Source organism: Podarcis liolepis (genome assembly GCF_965112155.1).
Source record: "Podarcis liolepis genome assembly, chromosome: 18".
Taxonomy (NCBI): Eukaryota; Metazoa; Chordata; class Lepidosauria; order Squamata; family Lacertidae; genus Podarcis; species Podarcis liolepis.
Genome location: NC_139572.1, coordinates 8,223,050 through 8,237,605, shown reverse-complemented (window position 1 = coordinate 8,237,605; position 14,556 = coordinate 8,223,050). Strand labels below are relative to the sequence as shown.

Genomic DNA, 14,556 nt, shown 5'->3' with positions numbered 1-14,556 from the left:
CAAACCGGGAAGTATTTTACCGGGTTTCGCCGCGCGCGCATGCGCAGAGGCAGTAGACCGCGCATGCGCAGAAGCGGTCCTCAGGTTGCAGAAACCTCGGGTTCCGACCGGACCTCTGGAACGGATCCTGTCCACAACCGGAGGTACCACTTTAGTTTGTTAAGGGTCCTGAGAGTGGTTAGGGGGCCTCCTCTTCTCCTTGTGAAGCTGCTGTTCCCATAGTTCCCTGCTTTTAAACCATTCTGGGAATTGCAGCTCTGTGAGGAGAATAGGGGGTCTCTTGACAACTCTCGGCACCCTTAGAAAACTACAACTCCCAGGATTCTTTGGGGGAAGAAGCCATGCTTGTTTGAAGAGGTATCGCAGTGCCTTCGATGTAGGACGTAAACTTTTGCAGGGAGGGAGGATCTAAGCACTATGGAGGGCAGCCCCTGCGGATACGCCCAGAAAAGAGAAAGGAAGGAGAAATAAAATCTACAAGGCTCTGGTTCCCCATGCGTTTGAACAGACATGCCAGCTAGAGAAGGAAGAAAAGGAGGAAAGGGTCTCGCCATGATGTTAAGACTGCGGGGAGGGAGCTGTATGGAGTTCGGAGGGGGGGGGACGGCTGCATGGGGGTGGGAAAAGGAGAGACACAAAAGCCTGTCCCAAGCTGGGAGGTCTGAGCGCCGAAGGATGCCACCGGGATCAGGGAAGAATTGAACTCGTTCCTCCAACAGCCAGCCAGGAAACAAAAAGAATTGGTTTCACCACGTTACAAGACCACGACCACGTTACAAAGCCCCGCTCCTCTTCTTATCCCCACCCCCCAACCCAAAACCAGGTCTTCAAGCCAGGAAGCAAATCCTCTCTGAACTAATTAATGAGAGAAAGGAAGGAAGGAAAGAGAGAGAGAGAGAGAGAGAGAGAGAAAGGGAAAGAGAGAGAGAGAGATGGTGATATCCCTGCACCCCATCACGAAAACCTAGGTGCTTTTCACACACAAAATAACCAGAATGTGGTGAGAGGGTCTCTCCAAGGGGTACATGCAAGGAAGCTTGAAGCGAGCCCAGAACCATCGCCAACTTCTTCCCTGGTTCCTGAGCTCCCAAAGGATTTCTCCTAAGTTGTGATGGGGAGGGGTCTTTTAAGGAGGCAAGCACTGAGTCGAAAGGTTAACCGCGGTCCCACACTGCTTCTTCTACTGATGCTTGTTTCAGTTTTCAAAACCTAACAAAACCAAACCAAACCAACAAACAATAGCACTACAGGACAAAGACCCATTTTCGGGTCATCTCCGACAATCGACACATTTGAAAACCACCAAGGAGGACCTCTTTTCCAGCGTCCTTTCTTTCACACGGGACAGATATGAGAACCAAACATTTAACAGGAAGGCAACAGAACCACCATCACCACTGCCACGAGTGCGCGAGGCCTCTGAAAAACTTTGGGTGAGATTATTTGGATGGCTGTTGTCCTCGCTGTGGGGCAGATATATAACTGTGGAGGATGCAAAAATATAAATGGTGTGTGGAGGGGGGGAGGGATTTTGCAAGGTTTTACCATGGATCAGATAACTCCAAGCAAGACATCTTCTAAATCTATCTATCATCTATCTATCTATCTATCTATCTATCTATCTATCTATCTATCTATCTATCTATCTATCTATCATCTATCTCTATCTATCATCTATCTAATCTATCTATCTATCTATCTATCTATCTATCTATCTATCTATCTATCTAGCCCCATTTCTCTCTCCCTCTATCATATGTATCATCTGTCTCTCTATAATCCATCCATCCATCCATCCATCCATCCATCCATCCATCCATCCATCTAACCAACCAACCTCATCTCTTTTTCTCTATCCTATCTATCCATCCATCCATCCATTATTAACTACTGCGTATTTTCAGTTTTGCTAAAAATGTAACTTAACTAGATTCCCCCCTAGATTTTCAATTAACTACCATCTACTGGACCCAAACACCATTCTTCCACAAAGCACACCTTTTACTATAGCCTTGTTGTATTTCTAAGACATAGGTTTTATACACAAAAGAAAGGGAGGAAAACCAACGCAGAAATGATCTTTCTTTCCTGTTGTTCGCCAGCAAACTCCACGGTTTCTGGGGAGAGGCAACAACCACTATCTGTTATCATCTGAGCACTGTTTTGGCTGAAGAGCTTTTACGCCATTACTCAGGGCACACCTGCACCTCAGCTTAACGTGAATTAGGGTACCCTTTGTGCACCCATCAATCCCACCCCCATTCGTACAACATTCACCGGAAAGAGCTGTCGCCCCAAACCTTCTCCCTGCTAAAATCCAGAGCTTCCTAATTCTCAGAAAATCCAAAAGGGACATCTGCTCAGCTTTAAAAGAGTTTCTCTTGGCTTTCTGCAAACACCTTTCTCCAATTTTTCCTAGCATCTGGGTGCTTTTGATGCGGAGCAGCTTCTATAGGTTTGTTGGGAACAGCAGAGAGCAGGAGAATGGAGGTGGAATCTTCAGGTTAAAATTATATCTGGATATAAGCAGCTCAGGTAAATGCAAAAGGTAAAGGACCCCTGGACAGTTAGGTCCAGTCAAAGGCGACTATGGGGTTGCGGCGCTCATCTCACTTTCAGGTGGAGGGAGCCGGCGTTTGTCCACAGACAGCTTTCTGGGTCATGTGGCCAGAAGCACTAAACTGCTTCTGGCGCAACAGAACGCCGTGATGAAAACCAGAGCGCATGGAAACATAGTTTACCTTCCTGCTGCAGTGGTACCTATTTATCTACTTGCACTGGCGTGCTTTTGAACTGCTAGGTTGGCAGGAGCTGGGACCGAGCAACGGGAGCTCACCCCATTGTAGGGATTCAAACCGCCGACCTTCTGATCGGCAAGCTCAAGAGGCTCAGTGGTTTAGACCACAGTGCTACCTGCATCCCTAGCTCAGGTATAACTGCCAGGGGACAAATTGGCTCACATAAAATGCGGAGAATAAACTATACCTTCGCTGGAGACAAGTCCAGCTAAATCCTATAAACCTGTTTCATCATATGTGAGGGAACGCTCCCTCAAAGTTATTTATCGACTTATTAAATTTATCTTTCATCTTTCATCCTCAGACTGCAGAGTGTTTTACTGTATAAAAACACAAAAAACAGCATGATGACAAATGAAGCAACAACCCATATAAGGTCATTGATGGTTTAATTAGTCAAGGGCCTGCTTTTGGTTGGCGCCTAAAGATATGTTGTGAAGGTGCCCAGTGAGCCTCCCTGGGGACAGCATTCCACAAAAGGGGAGCCACCGCAGAAAAGGCCCTGTTCTGCATAGATGGCATCACACAACTGTGTAGGTATCTCTGATCACATCGCAATCGACACATGATTGCTGGAATGGTAGTGAACTCTTGAGGGGCATTCTATTATCTTTGGTGGGAACGCCCTCTGGTTTCATTATTCTGGCCCCAAGTACTCAAAGAAATTTCTGAAATAATCAAATTATTGTCATTACAATTAGTGTCATTACTGAGTACGTGGATGGACGACATGAAAACTTATTGCTCTGAAGGACTTTTGACGTGGGTGTTCACTGCAGCCAGGAGTTTGATTGTCCAGCAGTGGTAAACCTTGAAAAATCTGCACAGGACTGTGTTGACTTTGGCTATTGCGGGGGGAAGAAAATCAAACATAAACTGCATGAATCCAGGGGCGTGGAGCATCCAGGACATTTTTATGTCCTCTGGTGGGACTTCTATTTTCTACGCTTTGGACTTTGATGCTCAGCATTCACCATCCATGCCACCTGAGTAAATATGGATGTTTGGATCTGTACTGGTGCATCACTCGTTCTGTCTCTTATTATTTATTGCTTGCTTGCTTGCTTTGTATGATATAATTGTCAGCTTGCATTTCGTAGCGCAGGAAGTATTGAGCTGATGTGTAGAGATCTTTCCTATTCTACTTAATTCAAGAGGGTTCTGGAAGCTTCTATGTGTGAAAGAAACAGGCAGAAGGTTCCTGATGTTTGGGTTATTCCTTCCGAGAAGCTGAGTGCCGCTGGCTTAAACTGGTCCTGTTATCTCTTTCTGTCAAGGTCATGCTGGCTATAAAAGTAAGGCCAGAAGGTTTCACTTTCTCTTTCTATCTCTCTTCCTTCTGGTGTGGTGTTCCGTATAGAGCAGGCATGGCCAAACTTGGCCCTCCAGCTGCTTTGGGACTACAATTCCCATCATCCCTGACCACTGGGCCTGTTAGCTAGGGATGATGGGAGTTGTAGTCCCAAAACAGCTGGAGGGCCAAGTTTGGCTATGCCTGGTATAGAGTGTTAAGATTTAGACTTATTATAAGTTATCGTAAGTTAAGTCTGGTGCAACTGGATTTCTTATGGACAGTGCCAATACTGACTATATTGGATTTGTGACCATTATGCTCATTTGCCTTTAGTAAAGCTCTGCTGGATGAAATATTATTTGCCTCTGGTCTATTTTTGGGGAATCCTGCAACGTGTTTAAGTTGTTACTCTGCTAACTACACACTGGAATCTGCTCTGGATCAATACTGAGTAGAATTCAATGGCAGTAATACCCTGCTACCACACTTTTGGGTTGTTAGCAGCATTAATAAAGGTTAAAAGGGGGGGGGGGAGGAAGAATGAGAAAGCCCTGCTTCCCGCCCAAACACAAAACGAGCTGGATTTTCACTCAAAGAGCACAGAGATACCGTATTTTTTGCTCTGTAGGACACATTTTCCCCCTCCAAAAATTAAGGGGAAATGTGTGTGCGTCCTATGGAGCGAATGCAGGCTCCTTGGCTTCAGCGATAGCAACGTGAAGCCTCCAAAGCGCAGAGGGAGCGCTCCCACCGCGCTCCGGAGGCTACGCGTTGCTTTCGCCGAAGCCCGGAGAGCGAGAGGGGTCGGTGCGCACCGACCCCTCTCGCTATCCGGGCTTCAAAGATAGCTGCCTGAAGCCTCCAGAGCGCAGTGCGAGTTCCTGCTACGTTCCGGAGGCTTCAGGTTCCTTTCGCTGAAGCCAGGAGAGTCTTGCTCTTCCGACTTCAGCAAAAGGAACCCGAAGCTTGCGGAGCACAGCGGGAACTCGCACTGCGCTCCGAAGGCTTCAGGGATCTTTGAGGCTGGCGGTGGGGGAAAACAGCGCTCCCCCCCACTGCCAGCCCCACGAGCTCGGGGGGAAGCACAGTTGAACGCACTTGAACGCACCTTGTTTTAGAGGGGGAGAACAAGAGAAAAAAATTCTCCCCCTCTTTGCGCAGCGCCCCTTCAGCAAAGCGGGAGAAGAAATGGAAGGGGCTCCGTTTCTCCTGCCGCTTCGCTGAAGGGGCGCTGAGCAGAGAGGGGGAGAATTTTTTTCTCTTGTTCTCCCCCTCTAAAACAAAGTGTGTCCTATAGAGCGAAAAATACGGTAATTTTGCATCCTCCACAGGCATAACCCATGGGACAACAGCAGCTACGTTTCCGGTTTCACGCTGTGCAGAAGCCACGGTGCGCAGGGGCAAGGGTAGAGTCGAGGTGTGGAAGTCAGGGAGAAAACAGAAACGAAGAGTCGTCCAAATCAAGCCAAGGAAGAGACAACTGAGGCAACAGGAAGCTTGGGGAGAAAAATCGACTCTACAAGGCTGTTAGAGGGAGGCAGAGTTACCTAGTGGTGACGTAAGGCAGGAATCCTTGAGAGGAGGAGAACCCTCTGCAAAGACTGCTTTCCGCTCCAACCCAAAGGAACCCCACGCCGTCCACGGCTACTCTGAAGCCCTGGCCAAGTTTTTGTGGGTTGTTTTTTTTTATTAAAAAAACGGTAAAGATAAGAGAAGACAGGGAGACACAGAGAACAGCCTGCCACAGCCAATCATGCGGTTGGAAAAATAGAAAATAAAAAGTGAGAGGGAGAGAGAGAGAGAGAGAGAGAAAGAAAGGAGGGTTTGTGTGTGTTATGTTTGTGCCTGTGTGTGTGAAAACCACCTCGTCCGTTGTTGTTTCTTAAAAAATAATAAAAGCAAAGATCCGTGAGAAGCCCAGGTTGCGGTGCTGCCAGCCCGGGATCGTAGCCATCCCCGGTGGTGGGGGAGAGGTGGGTGGAGGGGAGGGGGGAAACAAGAGCGAAGGGAGACAATCCATTAAACTAAAACCACCACCAGATTGCATCCTGGTGTCACCATTAATCCCAGTGCCCTCCGCCACTCAGGGGCTAGGGTGGCCGAAAGGCTGCCTTTGTCCTAAAGGCTAGAAAGCGTCGTGGATCATGGGCAAGGGACCGGGCCGGCGGGGCAGCGGGGTTTGAGAAAGGAGCGCTGGCTCCAGCCATTTTCCTTCCCCTTCATCAGTGCTCTGTTGCTTTCTTCTGCACAACAAGCCCCGTGTGGCTGTCAATGTGCTCCTCTCGGTGGCTGCGTTCCCTAGGGGCCAATTCCCCACGTTGCGTTCGAGCTTCGGCACAGCGGAAAAGCCACTCCCAGAGCTACAGCCGAACAGAGGTTTTGCGCTGTTTCCGTATAACCGGCGAACTCTTCTTCTCCTTTCCTGCGAGCGAGCGAATACGCTCTTCGTCCGGCTACGGACGGCTTTTACGCTGTGCGAGAGCTCAAGATACAAACTTGGCAGCTAGGCAGAAGCCACAGAAACGTAACAAACCACTGTGGGAATGCAGCCGAAGAGGGGGGCGGCTCGGCCCGCGCCACAGATGCTTTGAGTTCGAAACACACCTGGAAGGAGCCGGGTTGGCAAAAGCGCGGGTGCAGGGACATTCTCGCCAAACAGGCACAAGGCACCCGATATGGGACAACAGCAATTCTCACACCCTACCCCTCGTGGGCCACTAAGAGGCCACGCATCCATTCATCCCAAGCCATCCACCCTGCCCATCAGCTATAGGTGGCTCTCTTGCCACTTAAAAGTTTGGCAACGAACTGGAATTTGAAAGAAACATCTCAGAACCTAAAGGAAGCAGGCAGTGGACCTCTGGTTTGGGGACAAACAGAAGAAGTGCAATGTTCCCTTGGTGCAGAGGGAGGTTGGAAACAGGTATCATCAGTTCCTTCAAGAGGCACCTGTGCATAGCTGTCAACTTACAGATTTGAAAATAAGGGACCAGCAGCCAAAATAAGGGATTTTCCAGGCACAGGTATGTCCAACTGCCCCTCCAAGCCAAAGGCAGAAAGCCCAGCCAGCAGCCAAACGAAGCCTCAAGCGATGGTTCCCACAGCGCAGCAACCCGGCAAAGGGGATGCAGCAAGGAAAACCACCGTCACCTCTCCGCTGGGAAGCGCTGAACAAAGGCGAGTCCCCAGGCAACGCGGCCGATTTGATCGGCACAAGGCATGCAAGCTCCACACCCCAGTCGTTCTTAGACTCCTTATTGGGTGAGCAACGCAGCCAAGCAAAACAGTTGGAGCCTCCCTCCTCCCTGGCTGGCAGGGAGGGAGGGAGAGGAGCTGCTTCCTTTGAAACCCGGGAAATTTAAGGGACATCATCAATAAGGGACAGCAGCGAGAAACGGCGCTGGGATAAGGGACTTTCCCGCCAAATAAGGGACGGTTGACAGCTATGCACCTGTGCCCTCTGCAAACGAGGGTTTAAATGCAGACACCTGTGCGGACAGAGGGACCAGGACGGGCTGCCCACCTGCCTACACTTCCACACAACACGCATGATCACCAGCTGGTTTGGACCGAACGGAGCCCAGAGAGCAAAACAGACCCTCGGATTAAGTGCCAGGGGGCGAGACCAGGCGAAAGGACCGAATTGAGGCGCGCAGCTTCCCGTGCCTGCCCTCCGGCGCCCCCTTCCCCCCGAGCTCACCATCCCGTGACCACCATCCGCACCTCCTCCCAGACAAGGGATTCCCCCCCCCCACTGGTGGAGAATTTTGGGGAAAGGAAAAAAAAGACACCTACTAGCCTGCAGGGTTCGCTCCCTGACCTCCGGGGTTTCGGCCCCAATTCCCAAGGCCGAGCGAGCAGCCAGTTTGAAGACATACTCTGTGTTAGGCTTCAGGTCTCTCACGGTGAACGAGGTCACAGGGTCAAAGGTCCTCGTCTGCAGAAGGGGGGCAGCAGGGAGATGAGAAGGGGGTGGGGTGGGGAAACGGGGAGACAAACCGAAGTGCAAAAAGTGTGAACAGGCACAAGAGGCACACCCGTTTCCCTGTAATGAACGCTCAGTTCTTGCAAATGCGCTGTTTGTGTTGCTCCCGAACTACAACTCCCATGAGCCTCAGCAGCATGGAATGGGGTCAGCCCTGGAAAGGGGGTCAGCTCTTCTTCCGCAGAGGTTTTTAAGCAGAGGTTCGGTGGCCACCAGCCTGGGATTCTTTAGCTGTGACTCATGCATTGCAGGGGGTTGGACTAGATGAGCCTTAGGGGTCCCCTTCAAACCGTACAATTAAACGATTCCATGAGAAGCATGGCTGATGGTGATGGGAGCTGCAATTCAGCAGCATCTGAGGGGGGGGCGGGGGTGGTCTGAGGGGGAACTACACTTAAAAACAACAACTATATTAAACATTTTTGAATATACAAACGAAACAAACAGGGTACAGTGGTACCTCGGGTTAAGTACTTAATTCGTTCCGGAGGTCCGTTCTTAACCTGAAACTGTTCTTAACCTGAAGCACCACTTTAGCTAATGGGGCCTCCTGCTGCTGTCGCGCCGCCAGAGCACAATTTCTGTTCTCATCCTGAAGCAAAGTTCTTAACTTGAAGCACTATTTCTGGGTTAGTGGAGTCTGTAACCTGAAGTGTCTGTAACCTGAAGCGTATGTAACCCGAGGTACCACTGTAGATGCGAGGAGGCAGCTTAGGACAGCTCGATAACAACACACACAAATTATCTTAACACTCCCTTTCTCTTTTACATTTTTTACAGGTTTTTGAGACGGAGCGATTCATATATTATGGGCCTTTTTGAGTTATTAGTTTTTACTGGGTTTACACACCAGGAGCTCAAAGCAGCATTTACGTGGTGACCCCATGGTCTTCATTTAATCCCCACAACAACCACCCTGTGAGGTCGGTCAGGCTGAGAGCTGTGATTGGCCCAAGATAAAACCCGCGAGCTTCACGGCTGAGCGGAGGTTCGAACCCAGCTCTCCCAGGTCCAGCCCAGCGCTCTAACCACTACGCCTTTCAGCGTGGCTGGGGAGCAGGCACCATCTTTTTACACCAGCAGAGTCAACAAAAGCTTTCCGCGCATTCTCAAATGCCCTTTATCTTCTGCGCTCATTTCTCCAAAGGAGCACTTTGCCAAACTTTTTGATGTCGCCGGTCGATATTTACGCTCTCCCAGTTATGAGCTGCAACTGCTCCGGCAGCCGAGAGTAAACGACTCGGCCGTCTTTATGATTAAGATCTGGATTTCTATCCAAAAACCCTTTTCAGCCGAACCGATGTCGCGGAGAGGGGCACGTATTATTTTATTTGCTTACCATCCTCAGGTAAGCAAGAGTGTATTATCTACATTCAAGGGCACATCCTGGTCAGGTAAAACAACAACAATAATTTAATTATTTGTACCCCACCCATCTGATAGGGTTACCCCAGCCACTCTGGGCCGCTTCCAACAGATATAAAAGCATAATAAAATATCAAAACATGACAAATCCCCTCTATACAAGATTGGATCCAAAAAGCTGACAGAATATGCCGAATTAGATGGTCTGTCAGAAAAAAATAAAAGAATAAATCAAACCAGGAATTTGTTTCAAAATGGGAGGTTTTCAAAGAATACTTGAAAAAATAAATATAGTAGTTTAAATTCTGTTGCAGCATTCGAGGAGCTTCAGTAATAGTTGCAAGGTAGACATAAGAAATTAGATATAGTAAGAAAAAGTTTAATTATGATAAAAGTGTGTATTGGCAATAAGTAATATGAAATCGAAATACGGAATAGATGGGAGGTTGGGTCTTTAGTGTTAAGACCAATAGATGTTTTATTGTTTGTTAAGAAAATTATGTGTCTATGGTTATTCCTGTGTGTAATTTGATATTTGTGTTTTTTCTTTTTTCTTGCTCTATCTATATCAAAACATTACAAATTTCCTTAAAAAGGACTGTGGGGGGAGCCGGGTCTGGTCCGGGTACCAAAGGCCAAACAGAGACTCCCCCGCCGGAATTAAGCTTCCTCGCTATTACTCTAGGTAGCCCCTGAATTAAACACGATAAAATGAAATCAATAAACAACTTAAAAACTATCGACGCAGAAGCGGTGCCAGAACAATGTTTAGTGCAAGCCGGCATAAAGCCATAAGAAGAAGGATGAAATCGATATGGAAAATAGTTCTGAGAGCCAGGAAGTGGGGCTCAGGAAGCGTGATTGTTCTAAGAAATAAAAAGAATGTGCTTTTTGTTTTTGTTTTGGAAAAGGGCTTTGGAGGACGGGGAGTTCTGCTCTTTGCCCTGAGTGGGTCCTAACACAAGTGCCAGGCGAGACTCTCTGGAGAGAGCATTCCGTCACCAGGGGAGCCACCACAAAGAAGCCCCCGCGAAAAAGCACTTACCTCGGGTTTTGCCTGTGTGGCGTCTTTGAAAACCAGCTCATACTTCAATATGATGTCCTGGCGGGGAGGACTCCAGGTCAGCAAAATGCTGCTATCGCTCTTGGCTTCTGCCCGGAAGTTCATGGGTTGACCGGGAACTGATGAGAGCAGGAAAAACAAAAAGGCCCAGTTACAGATAGGTAGCCGTGTTGGTCTGCCATAGTCAAAATAAAAAATTCCTTCCAGTAGCACCTTAAAGACCAACTAAGTTAGTTCTTGGTATGAGCTTTCGTGTGCAAGCACACTTCTTCAGATACACTGAAACAGAAGTTGCCAGATCCTTCTATATAGTGAGAAGGTGGGGAGGGTGGTGGTGGGAATGGGTGATTGGCAGATAGCTGAGATGAGCCTGTTGACGACTCTTAACGACTGCAATAGGTCTTACAGGAAAAGGCAAGGGGTGAGAAGGTGAAAAATGGCTTAGTCATGTATAATGAGATAAGAATCCAATGTCTCTGTTCAGACCAGGTCTCTCCATTGTTTTGAGTTTGGTAATGAGTTGCAATTCAGCAGCTTCTCTTTCCAGTCTATTTCTGAAATTCCTTTGTAGTAAAACAGACCCAGACGTTGTTGTAAGAACGTAAGACGAGACCTGCTGGATCAGGGCCCAGCACCCTGCTTTCACGGAGGGAGGGAGGAAGGGGGAGAGATTGCACAAACAAGAAAGCATTCCCCCCCCTTCCTTGCTTGTTTTTTTGCAATCTGTCTTCCTGTGTTGCCCCCCACCTCCCCACCATTTACATAAATTACAGTGGACGCTCGGGTTGTGAATGTGATGCATGCGGGATGCACATTCGCAACCCGCAGCGTTCGCAACCCACAACGGCGCGTCTGCACATGTGCGGGTTACGATCCAGCGCTTCTGCACATGCGCAAAGTGCAATTTAGTGCTTCTTCACATGCGCGACCACCAAAACCCAGAAGTAACCCGTTCCGGTACTTCTGGGTTTCGGCGGTCCGTAACCCGAAAAAACGCAACCTGAAGCGTCTGTAACCCGAGGTATGACTGTATAAATTTATAGGAATCAACACTGACTTGTCGTGTGAAGACTCGCCTAGCAAATGATTATTCCTGCTGCATTCGGATGGTGGGACCCGCGTTGTAGTCACAACACTGGCGCGGCGAGGACTCACCTCCTTGCTTGGTTTTGACTTGGATCGGGTCCGAGAGCGGCCCGTCTCCCACGGAAGTGAAAGCCAGGACCCGAACGGTGTAGGTTTCCATCTCCAGGAGACTGCTGACGGTGGTTAAGAGGCTGTCGTCGACGTTGTGCTTCTGCCAGTTGCTGACCGGCTGGTCTGGCTCCATGGTGTAGTAGACCCTGTAGCCCCGGATTTGACCGTTTGGCTCCACGGGCTCCTCCCATTGGATGATCATGGTTGAGGCGCTCAGCATCCGGCCCTGGACGTTGCGGGGGGCGCTGGCGGGGGCCTGCTCCCCTGTCCGCATCACCACGGGGTCGCTGGGCGGCCCCTGGCCGATGGTGTTGACGGCCGACACCCAGATCTCGTACTCCGAGTTGGGGCTGAGACCCCCGATGCTGTAGCGGGTGGTGGTGATGTCTTCCTTGATCTGGTACGGTCCGTCCTGGCTCTTCGACTTGTACTCGATCACGTAGTAGGACACGGGGTCGGGGTTCCCCGAATCCCAAGTGATGGTGATGCTCGTCGCGGTCGTCTCCGTCACGATGGGGGTTCCAGGAGCCTTGGGGAGCGCTGAGAAGCAAACCGGGAGAGGAAAAACTCAGGGAAACGAAAACCAAAGGCAAACAGCAGGGCGCCATATGCTAAATGCTGCACCTAATTGGCGCGTTAGGGCAACGGGAGCCGGCAGCGCAGGTCTAGAGACGGCGCGGCTGTTTGGAGAAATGTTCCCAGCCTTGTTAGGCACAGTTTATTATCCTCCTTAAACGGCTCAATCAAAAGGGAAAGTGCTCAGCTCGGCATCTGGAATCATTAACGTGAGCTCTGAGCTAAAAAAGTAACAACCCACCAACCAACAGCTTTGCTTGTGAGTGTGTGTCTGAAAGGAGACGCGGTTTCCAAAGAAGCCAGGTGGGAGCTTGGCGCCTTGAGCGTGGCCGCCATTTTGGAACACGTCTTGCTCGGAAAACATATTGGGAAAGGGCAAAATATTGAAAAACATCTTCATGTATGCGACAACGGCCGCAAGAGTTCTGGTAGCACAAGGATGGAAGACTGAAGGAACCCCAACTAAAGAATCATGGCAAGGAAAATTGATGGACTACGCAGAACTGGCAAAACTGACATATAAGGTACGGGACGAGGATAACTGTGACTTTAAGGATGAATGGGAACCTTTCACAAAGCACCTGAAGACGCAACAAAGCGAACTGGACTCCTTGGCAGGTTTTGAATAAACATTCACGGTCTATTTATTGATAATAATCAGCTAAATAGTTTGAGGATCTATACAACTTTGTAACATGCAGAAAACAGCATTCTTAGAGAAACCAAAGACTGGAACTGAGGGAAGTCAGGGGGTGGGGTGGGGTGGATGGGTTTTGTGTGGGAGGGGGGAGGGAGGAAAAATGGGAGGGGGGACAAGGATGATATGTTTTTGGATAATATGTCTTGTTATAATTTTGAATTAAAAAAAATTTAAAAGAAAGGAAAGGGCAAAATATCCACCGTACTAGGGAGCCTGGAGGAAAGTGGGGAGGGATAGGAATCACTCCCATTCTTTTAGAACATAATAATGTTCAAAGAATAATGAAGATCTAACTGGTTACTCAACCCCCTCCCTCTTTTTAAAATGTTTTATTGGGTTTTAGAGACAGGGATCATAGGAATAATGAACAATACAAATAAATAGACCAGGTCTTCTCATGGCATTTGCATATCATGAAAAGAGCACAATAAATTTGCAGAAGTATCTGTGACGCATAGTGCGTTAACGGTGGTCAATGTATAGGTTCTTGATTCGTGAATTGGTTTAAACCGAAACAGAAGGGAAACAGGATAGGAGCAGAATGAACAGATAACATTCGACAAACTTCCAATCAGGATCCCTTGTGGCTGAGCTTAGATTAAATATGAGTAATTGCCATTTTTCCTCTTAAAGTAAAGGGTAAAGGGACCCTTGACCATTAGGTCCAGTTGTGGCCGACTCTGGGGTTGTGGCGCTCATCTCGCTTTAGTGGCCGAGGGAGCCGGCGTACAGCTTCCGGGTCATGTGGCCAGCATGACTAAGCCGCTTCTGGCGAACCAGAGCAGCGCACAGAAACACCGTTTACCTTCCCACTGGAGTGGTACCTATTTATCTACTTGCACTTTGATGTGCTTTTGAACTGCTAGGTTGGCAGGAGTAGGGACCGAGCAACGGGAGCTCACGCCGTGGCTCTTATGTTACCAATAAAACAATATAATGTGTATACTGGTGAACATGGGGGGGGGGCGTTCAAAGTGAAGATAGCAATTTATGTTTAATTTTAAATTTAGATTGACCAGACTGAGCCAAATGCAGAGGTGTGGGGGGGGGGCGATGTTCATTTTCTGGAATGCTGGCATATGTTATGCTAAACCACACAGGGGTAAAGCCATCTTTCTTAATCTGTTCACGTAGTTTATTTGTTAATCTTACCTCAACTCATTTTTTTTACAGCAAGAATGGTGACAGCTAAATACTGGGGTCGGGCAGGTAGTTAAGTTCATGAGTCTAAAATTCATCAGTAAAGGTAAAGGGATCCCTGACCATTAGGTCCAGTCGTGGCTGACTCTGGGGTTGCGGCGCTCATCTCGCTTTACTGGCCGAGGGAGCCGGCATACAACTTCCAGGTCATGTGGCCAGCAGGACTAAGCTGCTTCTGGCGAACCAGAGCAGCGAACAGAAACTCCGTTTACCTTCCCGCCAGAGCGATACCTATTTATCTACTTGCACTTGACGTGCTTTCGAACTGCTAGGTTGGCAGGAGCAGGGACCGAGCAACGGGAGCTCACCCCGTCACGGGGATTCAAACTGCCAACCTTCTGATCGGCAAGTCCTAGGCTCTGTGGTTTAACTCACAGC

At 48.8% G+C, this 14,556-nt stretch overlaps 1 protein-coding gene across 12 annotated transcripts in view; it reads right to left on the bottom strand.

The window, feature by feature from the left end:
* The window catches only part of PTPRS (protein tyrosine phosphatase receptor type S), a 177,220-nt gene that overhangs the window by 77,752 nt on the left and 84,912 nt on the right, over positions 1–14,556 (bottom strand). For all 12 annotated transcript variants that reach the window (XM_083483581.1, XM_083483588.1, XM_083483586.1 and 9 more), the window contains exons 7-9: positions 11,661–12,242; positions 10,488–10,624; positions 7,888–8,029 (exon numbers count right to left, since the gene is read on the bottom strand). In XM_083483581.1, coding sequence (XP_083339707.1) covers positions 7,888–8,029; positions 10,488–10,624; positions 11,661–12,242 — 861 coding nt within the window. The remainder of the gene's footprint in view (positions 1–7,887; positions 8,030–10,487; positions 10,625–11,660; positions 12,243–14,556) is intronic.